This window comes from Heteronotia binoei, chromosome 14 (genome assembly GCF_032191835.1).
Source record: "Heteronotia binoei isolate CCM8104 ecotype False Entrance Well chromosome 14, APGP_CSIRO_Hbin_v1, whole genome shotgun sequence".
NCBI classification, from domain to species: domain Eukaryota; kingdom Metazoa; phylum Chordata; class Lepidosauria; order Squamata; family Gekkonidae; genus Heteronotia; species Heteronotia binoei.
This window is the reverse complement of record NC_083236.1, coordinates 20,927,296-20,952,368: the sequence shown is the minus strand read 5'-3', so window position 1 is coordinate 20,952,368 and position 25,073 is coordinate 20,927,296. Positions and strand designations below refer to the sequence as shown.

Below are 25,073 nucleotides of genomic sequence, written 5' to 3'. Positions count from 1 at the left end.
GCACACTCTGGCACGGGGTGCCACGTCAGGCAGTAGCAGAAAATGAAAACCAAGGCATCCGGGCTCACCCTAAGATAAACCACACGGATCTCTAGGGATGCCAGCCTCCAGGTGGGACCTGGGGATCCCTTGGAGTTACAGCTCAACTCCAGACAACAGAGATAAGCTCCAGTGAAGAAAATGGAAGCTTTGGAGGGTGGAGTCTGTAACATTGTACCCCATTGAGGTCCCTGTCCTCCCCAGGCTCCACCCCCAAATCTCCAGGAATTTTCCAACCTGGAGCTGGCAACCCTATGCCCTCCACTGGCCAGTGGAGACCTGGCAATCCTATTTTTTTTAACTGACCTAGGGGAAAAGTCAGGGCTTTTTTGAGCAGGAATGCACAGGAACACAGTTTTGGTGGGCTTGGCATCAGGGGTGTGGCCTAATATGCAAATAAGTTCCTGCTGGGCCTTTTTCTACAAACAAAGCCCTGGAAAAAGTCATTTTTAGGAGAAGGCGCTTCACATCCTCCCAAGAGCTTCCAAATCAGCCCAGTCTCTCAAACACCAGTGGTCACACCCTTCCCCCTCCAGCCTAAATGGAAAGGTTTATTTATTTATTTATTTATTCTATGACTTATATCCCGCCCTTCCCATAAAATGGCTCAGGGCGGCTCACACCAAACGATAAAACAATAAACAAAGTGCAAAATTATTACAATTAAAAAGTCAAAGCATTTAAAAACCTTAAAATCTTAACATTAAAACTATATGAGACTATCGCTAGCCTCAGATCACTGTAAAAAAAGAAATGACTCCCGGCTGCGCAACCCTCTCCTGCCACTGGTTTAAAGTGGGTGCTTGGAGGAGGCAGTGCAGAGCTGCACCTGCGGGGAACCATTGGCCAAAATCCCACACGCACTGGCCTCGAGGGTGCTGAACTGAGTTCTGCTCAACATTGTGTGACCACAACAGCTCATGCTTGTATCTGGCTGGAAGGTGACAGGGATCAGTCTGTAGGAATCAGACTGTAGGGATCAGTCTGACCAGTGTTGGCACTGAGAGGGTTCCATTGGAGTGAGTGGCTCCATCACAGCTTGCCATGCCAGTGGGTTCTACCATGCATTCTATACTCTCAGTGTGTTCCCCCATATTATGAGATCATGTGACTCTTTCCCAGTTTTCCCATTTGCTGAGAACAGAGAAGAGAATCTCCTGGCGCTTGGCAACATAGAAAGTGGAGCTTTGCATCTGCTTATCAATTTTTTTTTAATTAGTCAATTTCAACAGTGGGCCTTCTCCCTTTGCCTGCTTTCTGTTCCCTTCCATTCAAGGAACGAACACTAAAATGCATGGACAATACCTGAACCACGAGGATTTAAATGGAAGGAGCTTGCTGGATGCTACTGCACAACTGTGATTGGGCAATGGTGTAATTAAAAAAGAAAACTTTGGACACCACCCCCCCACGTGTCACAAGTGACGTTCCACCCTGATTTAGGAAAGTGCATTTTTTAAAAAAAATGTAGCTAGAGAATAAATGCACTGGAGGAAAAAGAATGGTGTGTAAGGTGGACACCGAATCTGAAGTCAAGCTTACAGGCTTACTGCTCAGAAAATCTGCAGTAAGCAATGCTTGCATAGTAGGACAAAGCCAAACCATACACTTTCCATCTGTTTAATCTTATGGCTCCCTCCCTCCTCTTTGTACCCTGGAGCAACTTGAGACTAATATTTAGAGTAGTACTCTAAGAGACAATCAAGGCAGTGTGTAGTAGTGGGGAACCATGCAGCCTGCTTGGGGGGTAGGGTTGGGGCTTGGGGTCTGGAGCCAGGAGCCAGGAGAGAAGATATTGGATTTAGAAGATACTGGATTTATATCCCGCCCTCCACTCCGAAGAGTCTCAGAGCGGCTCACAATCTCCTTTCCCTTCCTCCCCCACAACAGACACCCTGTGAGATGGGTGGGGCTGAGAGGACTCTCACAGCAGCTGCCCTTTCAAGGACAACCTCTGCCAGAGCTATGGCTGACCCAAGGCCATGCTAGCAGGTGCAAGTGGAGGAGTGGGGAATCAAACCCGGTTCTCCCAGATAAGAGTCCGCACACTTAACCACTACACCAAACTGGAAAGGGCAGCGTTTGGAGAGAGGAGGGACCTCAATGTGGGACAGTGCCACAGAGTCCACCCTCCAAAGCAGCCATTTTCCTCAAAGGAACTGCTCTTAAATCTGGCAATCAGTTTTAAAAGCAGGAGATCTCCAGGTCCCACCTGGAGGCTGGCAACCCTACAGGTGGGCTTGGATTGAAGAGAGCTGAAATCATAATCAAGCTCTTCTTCTCTCAGTCTTGTGCAGTCACTGCTTCGTTTCGCTCTTGGCCTCTACGTGGCTGTTTTTTTCAGTCTCCAGTTGCTCTAGGGTACAAAGAGGAGGGAGGGAGCCATAAAAGCAAGGAAGGGAAACTTGTGATGCTCTACTGGCTAATGAGGAAGTTGGAAGACGGAAAAGGCAAAATGGGCAAGAGGCAGGAGAAAAACAGAAAAGGAAACTCAGAAGCGAATGGGCGGAGGCCGCTGAGCAGTTGGAGAACAGATGAGTCAGCATGTCTGCAGAGAAACCGAAGGTGTGTGCCCCTGAATGGTACAGTTAAAGCGCAATACTTTTTTTAAAAGCAGAAGACCACCAGACTGTGATCTTACGTGAGTAAACCTGCTTACGTGGGTAAACCCGCTTGCACTCTGTGGGACTTGCTTCCGAATGAATAAACCTAGGATTGACAGTGCACAGAAAAGAAACCTCACTCCAGTGTAGGGTCACAGGGTCACTGTGACACTCAGTTGATAATGGGGGTGCTTTCACGCATGTGAAATGAGGCAGTTTCAATCCACTTCAGCAATTGTTTGCAAGTGGATTTTGCCGTTTCACACAGTAAACTCCAGTTGCAAAACGCATTGGAAGTGGATTGAAAGAAATCTTCTAGAACACAAATCTTAACAAGAAATCTTCTAGAACACAGGAATGTAGAAACATGCAGCATTTGGATTTTAAATTAGTTTAAGAAACCAGCAAGTTGTACCCCCAATACTTTCCATGAGCAGAGTGTTAGGTTTGCTGGCCTCCCAGTGCTGTATGGAGATCCCCTGCTAGTACAGTCAAGGTCCAGATGACCAAGATCAGGCAGGACTGGATCTACATGTTTTTTGAGGGGAATTAAAAAATGACACCCCCTTATGGGCCCATTCTGTTTTACAGGCCCATAGAATAGAAAGGACTCCATACCCAAATTGGTGCCCCCCCCCCTCTGACGGCGCCCAGGGCAAGCACCCCCTCCACTTCCCCCCTAGATCCAGCCCTGAGATCAGGTCCTCTGGAGAAATAATGTGAAATACATGAAATTCTGAATGAAGAGGATTTTTCTCCGCTGGTGCCTGTGTGTTGGGCTACTGGGACTTCTGGAGCAGTGATGCTCTGTATTCTTGGTGATTGCAGGGGACAAAGTGGGAGGGCTTCTAGCTTGTGAACCTCCTTTCTTTTTTGGCCACTGTGTGACACAGAGTGTTGGACTGGATGGGCCATTGGCCTGATCCAACATGGCTTCTCTTATATGTTCTTAATATATCTTTGCTTCAGTACTTTATTGTTTCTATTGGATGTGGAATTGTTTATTATATAAGTTTATAACATTTATGCTTAGTGTTACATACAGTCCTTAGTAATTTGTCACACCAACCATTTGGTTGCTTTGCTCAACCTCCAGTTGGTGGCTGAAGAGCTCCTGGGATTACAACTGATTTCTCTGCGAACGAGATCTGTTCACCTGAAGAAAATGGCTGCTTTGGAAAGTGAACTCTATGGCTTTATACCCCATTGAAGTCTCCTCCCACCCTGAACCCTGCCCTCCTCAGGCACCCCCCCTCCCCCCACAATCAACAGATATTTCCCAACATGCAGCTCACAACCCTATCTAAAGAGACAATGCAGGCTGAGGATCGGTAAACGCCTTCTCTGTTCATCACCTTTTCTCTTAAAAATACTCTTTCCTCCTTCCTTAAGTCTCATCCTCCCCCACTCCTCCTTGTGAGAGCCAGCAGGAGTAGAGGCTAGGAGCGGGAGACTCTAATCTGGAGAACTGGGTTTGGTTCCCCACTCCTCCTCCTCATGAAGCCAGCGGGGTGACCTTGGGCCAGTCAGTTCTCTCAGCCCATCAAATCTAGCTTCCATCTAGTGATCCATAATGCTAAAGAGTTACAACTTCAGCTGCCAGACAATCCTTAGATGATATCTCCTGGCTATACAGCACACACTGCCATAGGATAAGAATGATTAATTATTCCTCTTTATGACCATCCTCTGACGCAGAATTTCCAGTCAGCCAGAAGCTTGGCTCTCTTTTGCTTTCTCTTCTCTCTTGTAACTCTTCATATGGACATCCTTCGGAACACTATTTAACTGTTTTTATGCTTTTCAGTCCCTGAACCCCTATAGTTCCTTCACTGAATTCTGAACCTTGCTTTGGAAAATTGCTAGCTGTTTTGTAATTACTTTGGGCATAAACAATTTTATTAGCAACATATGGTAGTAGAACTATATCTACAACTTATAAAAGACTTAAGATAAAAAAAACATCATTCTACCCCACATCTTACTTTTCTCCCACCCCTCCCCCCAATACTTGACCCCCGCCAGTGTTATTTTTTTTTAAAAAAACAGATATTAAAGGTACCTTTAACTATCAAGAAAAAACAAAAATTGATAAAGAAAAAGATCCCCCCTTCAAAAGTTATATTCTTGTCTTAAATGTCTTAATCATCAAAAATTGTCCAATGTCCTTTTATTTTCCACTCTTTTTCTACATATCTTCTGAATTTCTTCCACTCCCGATTAAAACGTTCTAAATCGCAGTCTCTTAGTTTTCTTGTTAATTTGTCCATTTCACTCCATGACATAACTTTTATAGTCCAATCCCATTTTTCTGGTATTTTTTCTTGCTTCCACAACTGCGCATACAATGTCCTAGCAGCTGAGAGCAAGTACCATATTAAAGTTCTATCTTCTTTTGGAAATTTTTCCATTTGTAATCCCAGCAGAAAAGTCTCTGCTTCTTTGTTAAATTCATATCCCAGGATCTTAGATATCTCTTGTTGAATCATCTGCCAAAACATTTTAGCTCTTTCACAAGTCCACCACATATGGTAGAAAGAACCTTCATGCTTTTTACATTTCCAGCACCTATCTGGCATCTTATTGTTCATCTTTGCTAATTTTTTTGGAATCATATACCATCTATACATCATCTTAAAACAGTTCTCTTTAATACTATGACATGTTGCGAGTTTCATAGAGTTTTTCCACAGATATTCCCAAGATTCCATCTTTATTTCTTTATTTACATTAATTGCCCATTTTATCATTTGAGATTTCACTACTTCATCTTCTGTAGTCCATTGTAAAAGTAATTTGTACACTTTTGAAATTAATTTCTCATTATCTCCAAGCAGAACTCTTTCCATTTCTGTTTGCTCTTTCCTAATTCCTTCAGCTTTAATATCATTCTCCATCAAGCTTTTTATTTGTTGCATTTGAAACCAATCATATTTATAATTCAATTCTTCTGCAGTTTTCAGTTCTATTTTCCCACTTTGTATTTTTAGTAGTTGGTTGTATGATAGTTGTTTTTCCTTAACTGTTTTGGCCGTTAACTTTATCACTTCAGCCGGCACTATCCACAAAGGTCTTTTCTCATCGCCATATTTCTTGTACTTTATCCACACATTTAGTAAGCTACTCCTTATATAATGGTGAGAGAAAAGACCATCCATCTTCTTTTTCCCATAATACAAGTAGGCATGCCAGCCGAATTTTTTCCCATGGCCTTCTAACACTAGAAGTTTTTTATTTAATAGCGTTATCCATTCTTTCAACCATACTAAACAAATTGCTTCATGATACAGTTTCAAATCTGGTAATTGAAACCCACCTCTCTCTTTTGCATCTATCTGGACTTTCATTTTAATTCTAGGTTTCCTCCCGGCCCACACAAATTCTGAAAATTTTCTTCTCCATTTATCAAATTGCTTCGCATCTTTCACAATGGGGATGGTTTGAAACAAATACATAATCCTTGGTAAGATATTCATTTTTACTGCAGCTATTCTGCCCAACAATGACAAATTGAGCTTGTTCCATTTTAGCATATCTTCTTCTATTTTACGCCACAGCTTTTCATAATTGTTCCTAAACAGATCAATATTTTTCATTGTTATCTCTACCCCTAGGTATTTTACCTTAGAGGTAACTTCACAACCTGTTAGTCTTTGTAGTTCTTGTTGTCTATTTTTCTGCATATTCTTACATAAAATTTTTGATTTTTCTTTGTTTATGTAAAGTCCCGCCAACTCCCCAAACTCTTGTATTCTCGTTAACAACAACGGTGTAGCTTGTAAGGGATTTTCATTTATAAACATTATATCATCCGCAAATGCTCTATATTTATAGGTATACCCTTTTATTTGTAGTCCTTCTAAATCTTTTTCATCTTGGATCTGCATCAATAAAATTTCAAGAGTCATTATGAACAACAATGGCGAAAGCGGGCAGCCTTGTCTAGTACCTTTACTAATTTTCATTTCGTGTGTAAGATCTGCATTGATGCACAACCTTGCCCTTTGTTCAAAATATATTGCCTTTATCATTCTTATAAAACTTTCTCCAAGCTCCATCTTTTCCATCACTGCAAACATGAAGTCCCAATTTAAATTGTCAAATTCTTTTTCTGCATCCGCAAAGAATAGTGCTACTTCCTTTTCTGGATGTCTTTCATAGTATTCTACAATATTTACAACAGTTCTAATATTGTCTCTTATTTGTCTTTTGGGGAGAAAACCAGCTTGGTCCTCCTTTATAAAATTTATCAGATATTGCTTAAGTCGTTCCGCCAGAATTCTTGTAAATATTTTATAATCATTGTTCAAAAGTGAAATTGGTCTATAATTTTTCACATTTGTGACGTCTCTTTCTTCTTTAGGTATCAAAGAAATAACAGCTTCCTTCCATGTATTTGGTACCTTCCCTTTAGCTCTTATTACATTCATCAGCTTCTGTAATTTTGGTATTAATTCATCTTTAAAAATTTTAAAATATTTAGCTGTATAACTGTCTGGCCCGGGAGCTTTATCATTCTTCATCACATTAATTGCTGCTTCAATTTCTATTTTTTCGATTGGGTCATTCAAAATTTTTCTCATATTTTCAGTTAAAGGCTCAATTTTTATTTTCTGTAAGTATTCATCTATCTTTTTTCTCTTTACTTCAGCACCTTTAAACAGCTTGGCATAATACTTAAAAAATTCTCTTTTTATTCCCTCTTGAGTAACTACATCTCTTCCATCTATCACAATTCTACTAATTATTTTGTTTTCCCTCTTTTTTTTCAGCTGCCATGCCAAGTATTTCCCCGTCTTATTTGCTCCTTCGAACGATTTCTGCTGAAGCCTTTTCAAATTCCATTGCACTTCTTTGTTTAGTAAATGTCTTAATTGAGTTTGCAATATTGAGATTTCCCTTAGAATCTTCTTTTTCCCTGGTCTTTTCCTCAGCTCTCCTTCTTTTTTCTTTATTTCATTTTGAATGTCCAATAATTGTTTTTCTTTTTCCCTTTTATCTTTGTTGTTCAAAGTAATCAACAATCCTCTCATTACTGCTTTATAGGTATCCCAGACCGTCTGGAAGTCAATATCTTCTTTATCATTCACTTGGAAAAATTCCTTAGTTTCTTTTCCTAGGAAAGTCACTGTTTCTTTGTTCTGTAGCAAATCTTCATTCAGTCTCCATCTTCTCAGTCTTTTGGACAATTTTGTAATCCACATTATTGGGTTATGGTCAGCACCAATTTTAGGCTGTTTTGTAATTACTGATAGCCTGTTGGAGGCAGTTTGAGCTTCCTTGTTTGCTATCCAAGGTTTTCAGGGGTGGCCAAACTTGCTTAACGTAACAGCTGCATAGAATAAACGCAGGGTTTTGCTTTGTTTTGTTTTAAAGCAGGAACGCACAGGAACGCAGTTTCAGCTGGCTTGGTGTCAGGGGGTATGGCCTAATATGCAAATGAGTTTCTGTAGGGCTTTCCCCACAAACCCTGCGTAAAACAATGTGTGGTCAAATATGCAAATGAGGGGGTGTGGTCAAATATGCAAATGAGCTCCTGCTGGCTTTTTCTACAAAAAAAGGCCCTGACTAAAGTCTGATGTTTGAGAACCACAAGACTTGAATATCAGATGTTTTAAAACCAGAAGGGAGGGAGGGATCACATGTGGTAATACTATCTGTGCTGCCTCCCCCTTCCAGTTTGGTTAAGAGTGTACACCCTAATCTGGGAAATCTGGGTTTGATTCCCCACTCCTCCACATGCAGCCAGTTGGGTGAACTTGGGTCAGTCACAGTTCTCTTGGAGCTGTTCTCTCAAGAGCAGTTCTTGAAGAGCTCTCTCAGACTCACCTGCCTCACGGGGTGTCTGTTTTCGGGAGAGGGAGGGAAAGGAGATTGCAAGCTGCTCTGAGACTCTGAGTGAAGGGTGGGATATAAATCCAATCCTCCTCCTTGTAAACCATTCACTTCCGTTGCAAATAGCAGAGGAGTCTGGATATAATCCAGGCCAGGAGAGCCGGTTTGATGTAGTGGTTAAGTGTGTTGACTCTTATCTGGGAGAACCGGGTTTGATTCCCCACTCCTGCGTTTGCACCTGCTGGAATGGCCTTGGGTCAGCCATAGCTCTGGCAGAGGTTGTCCTTGAAAGGGCAGCTGCTGTGAGAGCCCTCTCCAGCCCCACCCACCTCACAGGGTGTCTGTTGTGGGGGAGGAAGGGAAAGGAGATTGTGAGCCGCTCTGAGACTCTTCGGAGTGGAGGGCGGGATATAAATCCAATATCTTCTTCATCTTCTTCATGACATTCTGGTTCCCTTCACTGATCACCCTCTGACTCCCATGATAATCCTGTAACTGGTGGCCCATTTTTAAACTCCTAAGTTTATTTTCTGATCAGTTGTGCCTGCCACAAACAGACCGCTGTTGCTTCCATTGCACATAGTGTGGAGGTGCGTGGAGGGGATGTCGTCAAGACAATCCAGTGCCCTTCAGCTTTTGCACTGTGGATCCCATGACAGTTAAAATGTGGAATTCACTCCTGGAGGATGTAGTGATGGCCAAAGGGATAAACAGCTTTAAAAGGGGATTAGACAGATTCATGGAGGATAAGTCTCTCGGTGGCTACTAGCCCTGGTGGCTGAGTGAAACCTCCACATCCAGAGGCACTAATCCCCTGAATCCCAGAGCCTGGAGGCAACATCGGGGGAAGGCCTCAGCCTCTATGCCCTGTTGTTGGTCCTCCAGAGGAACTGGTAGGCCACTATGTGAGACAAGATGCTAGACTAGATGGACCGTTGGTCTGATCCATTAGGACTCTTCCTGTGTTGTCACTCATTGCTTTATTTTGTGTTGAGTTATGCCTGCCACAGATGTGTGTGTGCATGTGCATGTGTGCACATACATGCAGCCCCCTCTAGTTGTTATGTAAAGGTACCAGGAAACAGATGGCACTTGGTTATCACAGATGCTTGGAGCAAACGGGAAGCCGCTCAGCCTTCCCGCAGCTCTTTTGGTGGGTGTTGCCCTATCCATCTGACCTTGTGCCTGTCAGGAAGGACCAGGAAGGAGCCTGGGGCAGCCCCGGTATGGGTTTATGACAGCCCTAGCCATTTGCAGATTGCCTCGCCCTCAAGCAAAAGTAAAAATGCAAGTATTTAAAGTGACTGCATGGCTGGTTCGTAGCGCATCTCAGCTGCGAAGCCGAAAGAACCGCCGAGAGCATCTTCTGCACTGCATTGGTATGATTACCGACTTTAATTAGCTGCGCATGTTGAGGCTGAGCATTTGCACGAGGCACTGCCCTCCAAAGATGGGAGGCCTGCTGGGTCTTCTGAAGACTAATCAAAGGGATGCTTGAACAGTTGACTTCTGTCTGACCTGGCCCAGTATCCTCCACCTGCTGCCTGGAGCATTTATTCCTCTCCTGCAGGGCAGCTTAGCTAATGGATGGTAAGTTTCCTTTAAAAAAGACTAACAGATATTAAGTTGAGTTGATATTGTAAAAAAGCTGCAGCTATACACAGGTTGCAACTTGCTTTTAGCCACATTTCTGATCGGAATAGGTGTTGTAGAGGGCTAAAAGGGAAGCAGCATTCAGGGCTCCTGACCATGCATTTACTTGTATCTGCATTGAAATCGAGGTCCTTCTGTCCCTACCAGTCAGAAAGTCAATGCAAAGGCAGGAGAAGAAATGTAGTGGATAGGATAAAACGGCCACTACAAGCTCTCCCATTTTACCTCGATGGGGAATTCACGACCAAGGTACCAAGTTACCAGTTCTCAGTGAGGAGAATTCCTTCCTCCACCCTAGCTTTATCATTGCATTCAAATATATAATCATATCTTTTAACCTCTGATGCCAGCAAGAGCATGGTGGTACCTGAGTTCTGCAGAAGTCAGTTCTCCCAGAGGATGCAGCAGCTTTAAAGGGTGGACTCTACGCAGGGGTGTCAAACATGTGGCCTGGGGGCTGAATCAGGCCCCCGGAGGGCTCCTATCAGGCCCCCGAGCTACTGGCTATAGTCTGCTTCCTTCGCTCTCTCTCTTGCTTCCTTCTGCATCGCAGCTTGCTTTGCCAGGCTTGCTCAATCATACAGCAGCTACAGAGCAAAGCCTCTATTTTCTCTATTGGCTGAGGCTCCTGCCTTGGAGAGGAAGGTGGGGGATGGAGAGCTTGCTTTGCCAGGCTCTCTCAATTGCACAGCAGAGCTACTGAACCAAGCCTCTCTTCCTTCTATTGGCTGAGCCTCCTCCCCCTCCTGGTCCCCTAGGAAAGGAAGGAAAGAGCTAGAGCTTCCTTTGCCCAGTTCCCTGGATCTCCGTTGTCTAGAGATCACTTGTAATTCCAGAAGATCTCCAGAACCCACCTGGAATCTGGCAGTCCTACAAACCCTAGCACAAACCTATCTTCTTGACTGAGTCTTTGGTTATGCCATTAAAGGTTACTGGAAGTGGATTGAATCTTTGTTGACAAAAAATGTATTATTATTAAAGAACTTGTAAATGAGCCCAGAGTTTCAGCCAGTTTCTGTCGATCCACTAAGCATTAACTTGGCTACCAGCACGTGTGCAATCTTAAAGCCAGTTACACTCTTCTAGGTCAACTCAAGTTGATGGCTTAGAAGAGCTTAACTCTGTCCAGGAGAGCCTTGTAAATGTCTCACCCCAGCCTCCACATTTTCAGCACGGAGTCTGGCAGCCCTCGCTGTTCTTTATAAGAGACAGAGGGAGGAGCAACATTTCAACTTGGCCAGGGAAGCAAAACAAATGAAGCAAGTTGGGTTGCATCTAGCTGGCTTCCCTGCTGGCCAAAAAGGAAAGGGGGGGGGTCTCCTTTGGGACCTGCATGAACAAAAGTCATGGGTGACAAGGGCTGTAGTAAAGAAGGGAACTGGATGAGATGGAGTGAAAGAGCTGAGTGGGTCCAACCCCTTGGGCTGTTTCAGATTTTTCCAGTTTTGCAGTGTGGTTAAGAGTGGCAGACTCTACCCTAGAGAACCAGGTTGGATTCCCTTCTCCTCCACATGAAGCCTTCAGGGGTGACCTTAGGCCAGTCACTATTCTCCTAGAGGTCCCTCAGCCCCACCTACCTTGCAAGGTGCTTGTTATGGGGAGCGGAAGGAAATGGCGACTGCAAGCCACTTAGAACATGTTTGAATCCAGTGGCACCTTTAAAACAAACAATGTTTAATTCAAGGTATGAACTTTTGTGTGCATGCACACTTCCTCAGATGCAATGAAATGGAATTCACCAGTCCACATATATAAGGCAGAGGTTGAACAGCAAATTAGCATACAACATGAAGATGTTTTCATAGACGCAAACAGGAATAACAATCTAAGTTTATAAGGTCACTATTGTTTGGATTTAATTCTGGGGGGGGGGGGAGACTGTGAAACAAATAAATATGTCAAAATTGGAGACAGATGTGTAAATGTATCCTCCTTAATTGTGGCGGTCTAAGAGCAATTAACAGAGACCTTGCTATTGCGCTCCATGTGTCTCTGGTCAAGCATGGAGGTAACTAATAGCATTTTTTTTTCTTTGAGGTGGGGTGATTTGTAGTGCAGTGTTATATCTCCTCTGTTACCAGAGAAAACGGATTCTGATTTTTCTTCTTCTTCTTCCTCTTCCTCCAAAGGAATTCCAAACATTGTACAAATACAAAGGATTGATAAATGTGGATAAGGGTAACTGAGGAATGTTATCTTTGCAGGTGCAGTATGAATTTCACCAGTGCTTCCAGTATGGAAGAAATCCCTTTGGAGGACGAGGACAGAACCAGTGTAGAATACAGGGTGCTGATGGCCTATGCCCAGCGCCGGCTGTCTGCTAGCAAATATGGCGAACTTCTAGAAAGGGGCGCCAAGGGCCAGGAGGGGTCATCTTTGACCAGGCAGGAGGCACAAGGGGTCACCCCAACAGACCAAGGAAAGGCACCCCAAGAGAAGCTTCCTGAGGATCTCAAACCTTTGGCTAAAAGGAAGAGCCAGAAGAAGAAGACGAGACAACCCCACTGGAAGCGCTTTTTGGTGCTTCCCTGTCTACGGGGCCAAACTGAAGAGGATCCTGGGAAGAGTGAAGTAAATGGGAAGCTGCCAGAGTTCCAGTCAGGTGCTGGAAGAGATTTAACCACTTTCTCAACAGAAACTCAAGGTGGGTTTGATTTTTCTTTGTCTTTTGTTGTTGTTGTTGGTTAAATATCGAAGACATGATCAAGCTGCAATTTGTGCCCCATATGTTTCAAGGGCAAATTTTTAAAATGTGTCCTCAACTTGGGGCTGTCAAACATGCAGCCCAGGGGCTGAATCAGGGCCCCAAACAAGTGGTTGTTGTCTGCTTTCTTCTCTTTCTCTTGCTTCCTTCTGTATCACAGCTTGCTTTTCTGTATCACAGCTTGCTTGCTCAATTGCACAGGAGCTGCAGAGCAAAGCCTCTATTTTATCCATTACAGGTAATACAATATAAGTAACTGGTACTGATGTACAAATGGAATATTTCCAAAAACCACCAGTCAACAATTAAGATATTCACACTCTCAATGTGTGTACATGCATTTGATTTAGTGCAAATACAAGACAAAAAAAAGAACAAAGGAACAATAAGGTACTTGTACTCCCCCAATTCATATACTTTGAAATTTCTACATAGGAAACAGCTTTAGCAAAGTTTGTAAGTAAGTGCTGTAGGGAGGAGTCCTTAAAAGTACCACTTGTGACATTGTAATGGAGAGAATAAGGAGGAACCGTACAGAGAGGAGTCCTCACGGTTTCGCTTATCTCACACTTCATCAGCCTCTTTTCTCATTGTTTTCCGGAGCAATAGTAACTTTGTTTCAGACACAGATCAACGCATGCTCCAAACTTCTGCTGCTGGTTCTCCGATTTTCTCCATTTGGCTGAGGATCTTGTCTTGGGGAGAGGAGTGGGGAAGGGATGGCTTGCTTTGCCAAGCTGTCTCAATCACACAGCAGGACTACTGAGCCAAGTCTCCCTTCCTTCTATTGGCTGAGGTTCCTCCCCCTCCTGGCCCCTGGGGAAGTAATGAAAGAGCCAGAGCTTCCTTTACCCAGTTCCCTGGATCACAAAGGAGAGATACAAAGAAAGCACTTTTAAGAACAATGAGTGCTAATGTTTTAAGCATGTTTTATTTTAATTGTTTTAAAAAATCTTTAATTGTGCTTGTGTACTTGATAAGTTTATCTCTGCTACCTGGCATTACATCTTATGACACACATGGCCCAGCCCGACAAGATCTCATTTATGTCAGATCTGGCCCTCATCATAAATGAGTTCAACATCCCCGCCTTAACTCTTTACCACTGAAACCAATGGACCCTAAACCCCCTTAACATGGGCTGGGCCACAGCCTGCATAGGAAGACAAGAGGGCTTCACCGGTTACCAAGATGAAAGAAGGCACGGTCAGATGCCAGGGAGGGGGGGCAGCAGGGGAACGGAAATTCCCTTTAGGGATACTTTAAAAGCCTCTACGTGTTTCCCACGCAGCTTCACCAAGCATTTGTATTTATACTTGTATTTTTCAATTGATGTAACATCCTCACCTGTGCTATTTCATTTACGTTTCTTCTAAATGTGGTCTTCATATTTTGATTGCTTTAATATGATTTATTGATGGTCCTTGATCTGAGTTCAGGAGCACTGTAGGCACTAACAAGATTTTTGGGCTGTAAGCGTTCGAGAGTCAAAGCTGTGACTTCCCAAAGCTCAGACCCTGAAAATCTTGTTGGTCTCTGAGGTGCAACTGGAGTGAAATCCAGCTGCTCTACAGCAAACCCACACAACTCATCTCTGGAATGAGTCATGTCCCTTCTCTGTCATGTTTCAGATCCCCAATGATGTTGCCATGCAAAACACGTAGGGGTTTTTCCCGTATCCCTTGAAAGAAAGCTAATAGTGTACAATGCTGACAATGCTGAAATAAATATGGTGACAGCAGTTCTAATATTCTTAAGGCAGGGAACTCTAAGAAGAGGCAGCTATTTATATTAAGAATCAGTCCACTAAGTCCAAGGCCTCCCAAGTGACTTGTGTAGATGTACTGAAGTGCACTGAATCTAGCCAAACAGCCACATTGGGTTCCCCGCCCGCAAATTCTTTGTCCCTTCCTCAGATTGATGATTAACTGCACTACAAGACTCAACAGTTCAATATTAATCTCCTCTTCTGAGTCATTTCTGTTGTTCTGTTAGGCAGGCTGTGGAGTCTAAACACCCTCAACAAGTAATTCCAAGGGGAGCTGAGAGGGAGCCGCGGCAGTTAAACTAGAATAAAACCACTGCATACCTCCCCCACCTCCCGACCAGGGAAAGCCTTCGACAACATATAAGTTAAATGTTCCTACGTTAATATGTCATGTACAATGTGCTTCTATTTTTGCAAGCCAAATTTCTTTCTCTTGTTACCATTGGAGTCAGATCATCTTTGTAACTTGTTTGAATAGCATTTTCCCCTTAACTGGGAAATGTGGAGGATTAAGGATACTGTGCAAAGCTTCTGTGGTTCCAAGGCAATTGACTTTTTTTTTTTTACACTTAACCCAATACTTCAAAAGGAAAGGAAAGGTCCCCTGTGCAAGCACCATTCGTTTCCGACTCTGGGGTGACGTTGCTTTCACAACATTTTCACGGCAGACTTTTTACGGGGTGGTTTGCCATTGCCTTCCCCAGTCTTTTACACTTTTCCCCCCAGCAAGCTGGGTCCTCATTTTACCGACCTCGGAAGGATGGAAGGCTGAGTCAACCCTTGGCCCAGCTACCTGAATCCAGCTTCCACCGGAATCGAACTCAGGTCGTGAGCAGAGAGTTCAGACCACAATACTGCAGTACTGCTGCTTTACCACGGGGCCGCTATAATACTCCAAAAGGGGCACCCTAAAGCAAACGTTGCAGCCTTTCTACCTCTACTCAGCATTTAAATGTCTGGGAGAAGATGCTCTGTTGGCATTCACAAGACCATGTGGGGCCTTAGGCCAAACCAAGTCCATTTAACTTGGGGCTGCCTTCCCAAATAGGCCAGGGCTTTCGAAGGGGAATCTTTCCAGCTGTATTGCCTGTGATGCAGGGGCCTGAGCCAGAGACCTTTGGGGTGCAAAGAGGGGGCTCTGTCACTGACTCCTACCCAAACAAGATCCACCCTTGAGGGCAAGTGGTGTCTGTAAAGAAAGCTATGCTCCCCCCCCCTCCGTATCTTGAAAGTGCTCCATCTTTGTGAAGGTGGCTGCTTTGGCCTGTCTATGCAGGCTGTATGGGTATTCCAACCCAGCCCATTAGACAAGGAGTGGACGTGCATTCGACCTCCTCTGTGGTGTCTAGTGGGATGTCCCTGTCTCCTGTGATAGTGGTACAAAAACTGTATGTGCCTGAATACGGCATCAGCTGGAAAATAAAATCCTAGCTAGTCTGATTCTGTGTGTCTTTTATTTTATTTTTTTTTAACAGAAGATTCGGACATCACTCGTGTAGCAGACAAGCTTGCTGAACTAGTAGATAATTCCAGGTCTCGCTCCAAAACGATAGAGGGCAGAGGATTAGTCCGTACACTGAGCCTCGAGGAAGATGGCGGATGGGCCTCCAAAATTGTGCCTGAAGGGGCCCCCAAAGCTGTGCCTCAAGGTTCTTCTGTGGATGACGGAAAAGGTAAACTGCCTCCCCTCACAGTGCAGCCATCGCTCACTCCTGCCGAGTTAAAGTTTTAAAACTTCCTGCTCTCAGGGCACCTTTCCTGTAGATTTACATGCAGGAGAACCTTTGCACATTTGGCATGGAATTCCTGTGTCTTGTACACATGTGTCTGGTACACATGTGCAAGTGCCCCCTGGCACATTGGCTGAGCATCTGGAGCCTCACTGTTGTCCTGCGATCCAGTTGCACACACCCATTACATTCAGAGGTGACTTGGGACACAGCAGGCACTGGAAAGGCCTATGCCTAGGGCATGGTCTTTCAGGGAAGATTGTCTGGCCTGACTGAGCGTGATATGTTTCCATGGAACTGGGCTCAGCCCAAGTCATTCTGTCACGTGATCTTCTTGCAATGATGCAAAGGATTCTGGGACTCAAAAGGCTTGGACTGAGAGTGTTGTCAGGCCAGCCTTGAAGTTAACTAAGAGCCAGGATTAGGAAGTTGCTCTCTTAGTCTTTGAAATGATTGTAGAAGGGGGGGGGGAGGGTTATGTGAGAGGTTTCCTGTCAGAGAGTTCCAGCATTCCCCTTCTCTTATGACTTCTCTTATGACTTCTGAAATCAGAGCATTTCAGTAAGGAAATGCAAATTCAGCTGTGACTGCACAAAAAAGGGGATTTTAGAGTCCTAAAATTGCTGAAAATTGTCCTTGAAAAGCTGAGGAAGCCACAAAGCTGGGAACTCTTAGGGGCTGGGTAGAAACTACACCTGAAAGCCTCAAACGGGCATGACGAATGTGTCATTCTTGTAGTTTGGATGGCTCCAGCAGGGCTTGCAAGTAGGAAACCTATTCTATTGGCCTTTCTCACACAGTAGCTGGAACAGGGCTGGCTTAAAACATTTTGGTGTGTGATGCAGAAAACCCCCAAAGTGTCACCAAACTATTAATATCGGGGCACTCACATCATAATCGAAGATGAATGGAGTTGGAAAGTAGTTAGGTGGTGATCTTCATAACACAAATTAGAGATTTTGCCGTTTTTAAAATGTCTGGTATGTCCCACAGGGAAGTTTCACTGTTTCTTTCAGTGGACTTATGGGGGAGGATTCCCCCCCTCAGCTATCCTTAACCGCACTCAGCTTTCTCTATCTGAGGCTCAGTTACTTGTGCATTAAAGAACATTTTTGTTTTGCAAATTTAGCTGCCCAGATTGCTTTATCAAGGAGGAGGGTGGCATAGGGGGAGAGAGGGAATGTTAAACTATTCAGTGGGTGCCATTTTCTCTCTGGAAAATCGCCCCAAGCTGCTTTTACTCCCATTGGAGGGCAAAATATGGGCAACTGTTAGTTTCCTCCAGAGCAGGCATAATCAGATCCAGTTAGGGTTGCCAACTTCCAGGTGCTGTCTGAAGATCTTCTGTCATTAACTGATCCTCAAATGACAGAGATCAGCTCCCCTGGGGAAAATGGCTGCTTTGGAGGGTGGACTCTATTGCACCATGCCCTGCTGAGGTGCTGCCCCACCCTAAACTCTGTCCTTCCCTGGATCCGCCCGCAGCTCTCAAATTTCCCTACCTGGAGCTGGCAACCCTATCTAAGGTGGCTTTCTCCAGCAACAAAAAAGGAAGAGTTACCAGGGGTGGCCACTGGTAGCTCTCCAGATTTATTTATTTTTGCCTACACCTCCCATCAGCCCCAGCCAGCATGGCCAATGGCTGGGGCTGATGGGAGGTGTAGGCAAAAAAAAAAAATCTGGAGAGCTACCGTTGGCCACCCCTGAGTTAAACATTTCCCTTTCTTTGCATGCCCTTCTCTTCCTTGATAAAGCATTCCTGGCAGCTGCACTTGGGGGAAAAATGGGGGAAGGAACCATAACATAGAGCCTCATAGGGTTGCCAACCTCCAGGTGGTGGCTGGTGATCTCCCCCTATTACTACTGATTTCCAGGAGACAGAGATGAGTTCATCTGGAGAAAATGGCTGCTGAGGAAGGTGAACTTTATGGCCTCATACCCCATTGAAATCCCTCCCCTCCCCAAACCCTGCCCTCCTCAGTCTACCCCCTCCCCTCTCCAGGTATTTCCCAGTCTGGACCTGGCAACCTTAGGTGGGAAGCAAGGAAGTGATGAAATATAAGGGGGGCACTTAGGAAAAGTACATGATTTTATTTGTTTAAAAAGTCTACCAACAAACTCTACAAATTATAAGCATACTGCAGGGGTGGCCGGCGGTAGCTCTCCAGATGTTTTTTGCCTGCAACTCCCATCAGCCCCAGCCAGCATGGCAAACGGAGAGCTACCGTTGGCCACCCCTGGCATACAGTGTTATTCCTTAATTTGATGATGTGTTTAACTGCTTGAGTTCAAAATTAACCACTGTAGGTTTATTCTCCTGTCTTTTTGCCAGATGATGAAGAAAAGATAATTGGCACAATAGTTGCCTTGTTAAGAAAATCAGGAGATGAACTAGAGAAAGAGGTAACTTGTTTGGGGAGGCCCTTACTTTTCTACAATCTTCCTTTGCAGCAGGCAGTGAGTTCTACTGCTCACAAACCAGAAGATTTTCTGTCTCTTTTTGTTGTCAAAAGCCCCATCAGGCCTGTCTTGTCTCCGCTTCCCTTTTCACAAAACTTTATAAAAGAAAGCTTCCCTTGAATGGAACAAGGACAGCAGTTTGTTGGACTGGGCCAGCCATGGTACTAGGCTTGCTCTTATATGTAAATATAGGGAAAAGAAAATTCTTTTTCGAGTGCTCTGTGTGAGTTCAATGCCGTCAGGTCACTTTTGACTTATGACCACCTTATGTTCTCCAAAATATCCTTTCATTGCCAGCCTTGCTCAGGTCTAGCAACCTGAGGGCCGTGGCTTCCTTGATTAGTCAATCCATCTCAGGTTGGGTCTTCCTCTTTTCCCGTGGCCTTCAACTTCTCCTGCCATTATTGTCGTTTCCATTGGTTTTTGTCGTCTTATAATGTGGCCAAGTATGATAGCCTCAGTTTAGCCGTTTTAGCTGCTATGGAGAGTTCATGGAATCTGTTTTTAGCTCTCTCAAGGCCATATTTGTACCGCCTCAGCTACGCCTGAGTGTGTATGCACGCCGTTAGTCAAAACCCTTTCTGCTCATCATTGCCAGCATCAAGGCCTGAGAGCTTGTGCTGCAAACTTCTCTTTTGGCTCCCAGATTGTCCTGTGGAGAACAGAACAAGCCCCAAGAATTCAGACGTGGCTGTCCCGGACACAGATCATTGGCACACGCCTCAGTTAGAGGCAAAACAGTTTTGCGTTTTAGAACAAAATAGGAGTCAAGTTGCACCTTTAAGACCAACTTAGTTTTATTCAGAACGTAAGCTTTCGTGTACTCTCTAAGCACACTTCATCAGACGAGGAATCTGGTACAGTGAGCAAAGCCACACGTAATTGGTAGTCAGTGGCTCAGAATGCAAACTGTTACAAATGTAAGAACCAGTGACAGTATAGTAAAATTATCTGGTAGGGAGTGGTTTAGAATGCAAAATGCTAAAAAGAATTTAAGATTCAATGGCAGAATAGTAAAATTAACAAATTGAGCAAACCTTTGATCTGAGTAGCATGAGCATGCAAAAGCAATAAAACAGTAATATGTAAAAATGTGAGAGTGTCTGTTCATGACTATATTGTATTAGGAAAGGAAAGGTCCCCTGTGCAAGCACCAGTCATTTCCGACTCTGGGGTGACGTTGCTTTCACAACGTTTTCACGGCAGACTTTTTACGGGGTGGTTTGCCATTGCCTTCCCCAGTCTTTTTTACACTTCCCCCCCCCCAGCAAGCTGGGGACTCATTTTACCCACCTCAGAAGGATGGAAGGCTGAGTCAACCTTGGGCCGGCTACCTGAACCCAGCTTCCGCCAGAATCGAACTCAGGTTGTGAGCAGAGAGTTCAGATCACAGTACTGCTGCTTTACCACTCTGCACCACACCAATAATATTGTATTAAGCCTGGGTCAAAAGGAAGGTATTTATATGTGTGAGTGTGCCACAAGGTGGAGTCCCAGAAGCATCCAGCAACGTTTCACAGTTTTTGAGATTGGCTTGAACTCTTTTTCATAAAGCTACTGGCCCTACAGTAAGTTGGCTGCTAAGTAGTCACTTGTGTTGGGAAATGGCAGGTCTTCATCACTGGGGCAGAGAGGGGGAAACTTGATTTACTTTGTCACACTCTGTTTCCTGGACTTGAAACAGCGAGGTCCAAACCACACACACTGCCACTGTCCAGATCATGAAATCAGTTGAGTGGCCTGTGGGGGGCTGGGTTACCAACTTCAAGGTGGGGCCTGGAGTTCTCGGCATTACAACTTATTTCCAGATAGGCAGCTTTGGATGGAACTTATGGCATTGTGTATTCATGGAGCTCCCCCTCCTTCCCAGACCCTGCTCTCCCCCAAGATCTCCAGGAAGTTCCCAAGCCAGTTGGCAGCCCTGGTGGTGGTGGTGGGGAGAACGGCTCTCTCTGGATTCTTCCCACTCTGACAAATTGCTTTATGTTCATCCCCAGATGGAAAAGGACAACACCTTCCGTTTGAACTTCCGGGATTTGATCTCCTACTCGTTCTTCAGAAGAATCATAAATCAGTTCTTAGAGGAGGTTCCTGTGGACCCTACGAAAGACTCTGAGGCCCACGTGCAAAGTACAAAAGTGGCTTATGTGATGGAAGTCACAACCAAACTCACTGCTGTTGACAACCATCCCATGAATCTCGTGCTGGGCTTTGGGACAAAGTACCTCAAGGAAAACTTCAGGCCTTGGTTCCACAGCCATGGCGGATGGGTAAGAAAGCTAAGGATCCCCTTTGACCTTGATCTGTGATGGCTCTGTGGACTGGGGCTGGTGCCTGGGCGGGTAGGGTTTTTATATTTTGCCATCAAGTCACAGCTGACTTACGGCAGCCGGTGGGGTTTTCAAGGCAAGGAGAGTTCAATGGCAAGGAGAGTTGCCATTGCCTGCATCATGACCTTGGTATTCCTTGGCAGTCTCCCTTCCATAAGCTGACTAGGACCAACCCTAATTAGCTTCTGAGGTCAGGCAAGCCTGGACTATTCAGGTCAGGGCAGAAGCTAGGACTGTTTGGATATTATGTTGTGCTCTGTAACCAATGCCTTTGTGCTTCCTCTCCAGAAAACTGTAGTTCTGTGAAAGGGTTAGAAGAAGAAGATATTGGATTTATATCCCACCCTCCACTCCAAAGAGTCTCAGAGCGGCCCACAATCTCCTTTAGCTTCCTCCCCCACAACAGACACCCTGTGAGGTGGGTGGGGCTGGAGAGGGCTCTCACAGCAGCTGCCCTTTCAAGGACAACCTCTGCCAGACCTATGGCTAACCCAAGGCCATGCCAGCAGGTGCAAGTGGAGGAGTGGGGAATCAAACCCGGTTCTCCCAGATAAGAGTCCGCATACTTAACCACTACACCAAACTGGCTCTCTTAAGACACCAAACTGGCTCTCTTAAGAGACTTCATCACAATGTGCTGATCAAATTACAATTTTCAAGATTCTTATATAGAAGTCATGACTGATGGAAATCTGTAGCATAGGTTTTCCCCAAAAGCCCAGGGAGCAAGGGCAGGGACGATGGCTGAGTGCACGTCTATATGGGGAAGAAGAGCTGGTTTTTATGCCCTGCTTTTCTCTGTGGCACGGAGTGGTTAGTTTCAGTCTTGCAGTCTGAGCTCTGCTCATGACCTGAGTTCGATCCTGCCGGAAGCTGGGTTCAGGTAGCCGACTGAAGGTTGACTCAGCCTTCCATCCTTCAGAGGTCGGTAAAATGAGTACCCAGCTTGCTGGGGGTAAGGAGTAGATGACTGGGGAAGGCAATGGCAACCCATCCCATAAAGTCTGCTGTGAAAAAGTTGTGAAAGCGACATCACCCCCGAGTCAGAAATGACTGGTGCTTGCACAGGGGATTACTTTTACCTTTTTTTTCTAACTTAAGGAGTCTCAAGGCAGTTTACAATCCCCTTCCTTTCCTCTTCTACACAACGGGCAGGTGGGGCTGAGACAGTTCTGAGAGAATTGTAACTGGCCCAAAGTCACCCAGAAGGCTTCAGGTGGAGGAGGAGTGGGGAAGCAAACCTGATTCTCCAGACTGGAGTCTGCCACTCTTAATCACTACACCACATTGGCAATGTGGGCACATTGAATTGTACGGGGAATTGCTCACTGCCATTTAGGTTGGCCAAAGGCAACAGGGAGGGGAGCTCTCAGCAGTAAACAAAACCCTGGTTCCTCATGTTGACTTCTGGGTGATCCCTGAGGACCAATCAGTAGCTGATCTGCCCTTGCCAAGAACTCTTCTCCTTTCCCCAATCAGTGTGGCCCACAGTCACCCAGTGGGGTGAAAAGAGATCCAGGTGGGTAGCCATGTTGGTCTGAAGCAACAGAACACAGTTGAGTCCAGCGGAACCTTTAAGACCAAAGTTTAAACTTGGTTGGCCTTAAAGGTGCCACTGGACTCCAACGTTGTTCCAGTGAAGTGACGGCATGGATTCTTCCTTTTAAACTGGGACCAACTGAGAGGGGAGCTTGCGTGGAGTCCTGGCCAGCTGCCTGCGCATGAGAAATTCCTCCGTGAGTTCCATTAACCTGAGCTCAGCTTTAAACTTCTGGAGAGGGCATCGAACAAGAAATTGCACTATTCCTTTATTTTAAAATTTGAAACATTTAAAATCCAACAATTCCTCCTAGTGGCTAACGGAATATCATAAAACTGTACCTAACTGAAAAATCATCAATCCATCATGACAGGTCACGCGTGCAATGATAAGAAAAAAGACAGGTTGCTTACCTGTAACTGTAGATCTTCGAGTGGTCATCTGTGCATTCACACTCATGGGATAGTGCGCCTGCGCCGATCCCCGAATCGGTATCTGAAAAAGCCCGGGATTTTTTCGCGCTCGGCGCCAACGGGCATGCGCAGGCGTCCCAATGCGCATGCCCACCGGCGCCCGCGCGGAGGATCCCGCCAGTTCCTTCCTGACCGCTGAAAGCCTCTTACTGGAGGGAGACCGTCAGCAGTGGGGAAGGAGGGCGGGTAGTGTGAATGCACAGATGACCACTCGAAGATCTACAGTTACAGGTAAGCAACCTGTCTATCTTCTTCGTGGTCTCTGTGCTTCACACTCATGGGAGACTAGCAAGCAAGCATACCTGGAGGCGGGAAGACGGTCAACCTGAAGACACAGCTTGCAGCACCGCAGCTCCCAACCGAGTCCTCTGCTGAGCATGCACGTCCAGCGCGTAGTGCTTCATGAAGGCATGCGGAGAAGACCAGGTAGCCGCCTTGCAGACATCAGAAAGGGACACACCCTTCAGGAACGCCACCGACGTGGCCATCGCCCTTGTGGAGTGTCCACGAACAGGTCCAGGTAAAGGCCTCTTAGCCAGCAAATAACAAAGTTTAATCGTCTCAGTAAGCCACTTGGAAAGTCTCTGAGACGAAATCTTGGACCCTAACTTGGGGGCAGAGTAGGAAACAAAAAGCTGGTTATCCTTACGAAAACCCCGTGAACGATCCAAATAAAACAGAAGGGCACGCTTGACATCTAGCGCATGCAACCTACGTTCCTCGTCCGAGGAAGGGCTAGGGTAAAACGTGGGTAACCAAACTTCTAAGTTAAGGTGGAATTGGGAGACCACCTTGGGGAGAAAAGTAATGTCCGGAGCCAGGGAAACCCCCGATTCCCTAAAGGCGAGGTAGGGGTAGTCACAGCGCATTGCCGTAAGCTCCCCTGCCCGACGTGCTGAGGTGATGGCAACTAAAAATGCAGTCTTCCAAGACAAAAACTGTAGGGAACATGTTGCCATGGGTTCAAAGGGGCGACGAGTCAACTTGTCCAGAACCAGAGTCAAGTCCCACAACTGTGGGGGGGATCTAGAAGGGGGATGAAGGCGAAACAACCCCTTCATGAACCTCTTGGAATGAGGGTGAGCAAAAACAGAATAACCCTCTACAGAACCATGGAAAGCCGAAATAGCTGCCAAATAAACCCTGATGGAGGAGAAAACCAGCCCCTCATCCAGCAAGGTTAAAAGGAACTCAAAAACTGCTGAGAGCCCAACAGAGTCAGGCGGCCTAGGAGAGCCCGCCACAAAGTTACTAAATTTCCTCCACTTCCGCTCATAGGAGGCCCGAGTGGAAGGCTTCCTACTGTTCTGGAGGACCTGCTGGACCCTGGCAGAAAAACCTAGTGGTCGATGAGCCACGCAGTCAACTTCAGGTGAGGCACGTTGTGGTGGAGTACGTGCCCGCCCTGGGCTGTCAACAGGTCCGGATCTGCCGGGAACTGGTAGAAGACCCCCCTCGACAGCTGGAGCAGGATTGGGAACCAGCCCTGACGAGGCCACCAAGGAGTCACCAGGATGCAACGTGGCCTCTCTCGCGTTAACTTGTGGACTACCCTCGTCAACAGAGGCAAGGGCGGGAACATGTAAAGGAACCAGCCCCCCCACTGAAGTAGGAGTCCGTCTCCCAGCGAGGCTGGATCCGCACCCCCCCTGGCACAGAACAAGGGGCACTTCTTGTTCTCCGCCGTGGCGAAGACATCAAACTGTGGGAACCCCCACCGTTGGAACACCGGCTCTAGGAACCGCCACCGCAGTTCCCATTCGTGCGGCAGAGCTGCACCGCTGCTGAGAGAGTCCGCCTGAATGTTGAGGACCCCCGGCAGGTGTGTTGCCTTCACAAAAATGTTCCACTGGAGGCACTCTGTCCAGAGATCCACTGCTAGCGAGCATAGCCTGCGGGACACTGTCCCCCCTTGTCTGTTTATGTAACATAGGGCGG

At 45.7% G+C, this 25,073-nt stretch overlaps 1 protein-coding gene across 2 annotated transcripts in view; it reads left to right on the top strand.

The window, feature by feature from the left end:
- Positions 1-25,073, top strand: part of BCL2L14 (BCL2 like 14) — a 49,980-nt gene that overhangs the window by 17,334 nt on the left and 7,573 nt on the right. For both annotated transcript variants that reach the window (XM_060254400.1, XM_060254399.1), the window contains exons 2-5: positions 12,335-12,774; positions 16,078-16,275; positions 18,665-18,735; positions 20,790-21,062. In XM_060254400.1, coding sequence (XP_060110383.1) covers positions 12,335-12,774; positions 16,078-16,275; positions 18,665-18,735; positions 20,790-21,062 — 982 coding nt within the window. The remainder of the gene's footprint in view (positions 1-12,334; positions 12,775-16,077; positions 16,276-18,664; positions 18,736-20,789; positions 21,063-25,073) is intronic.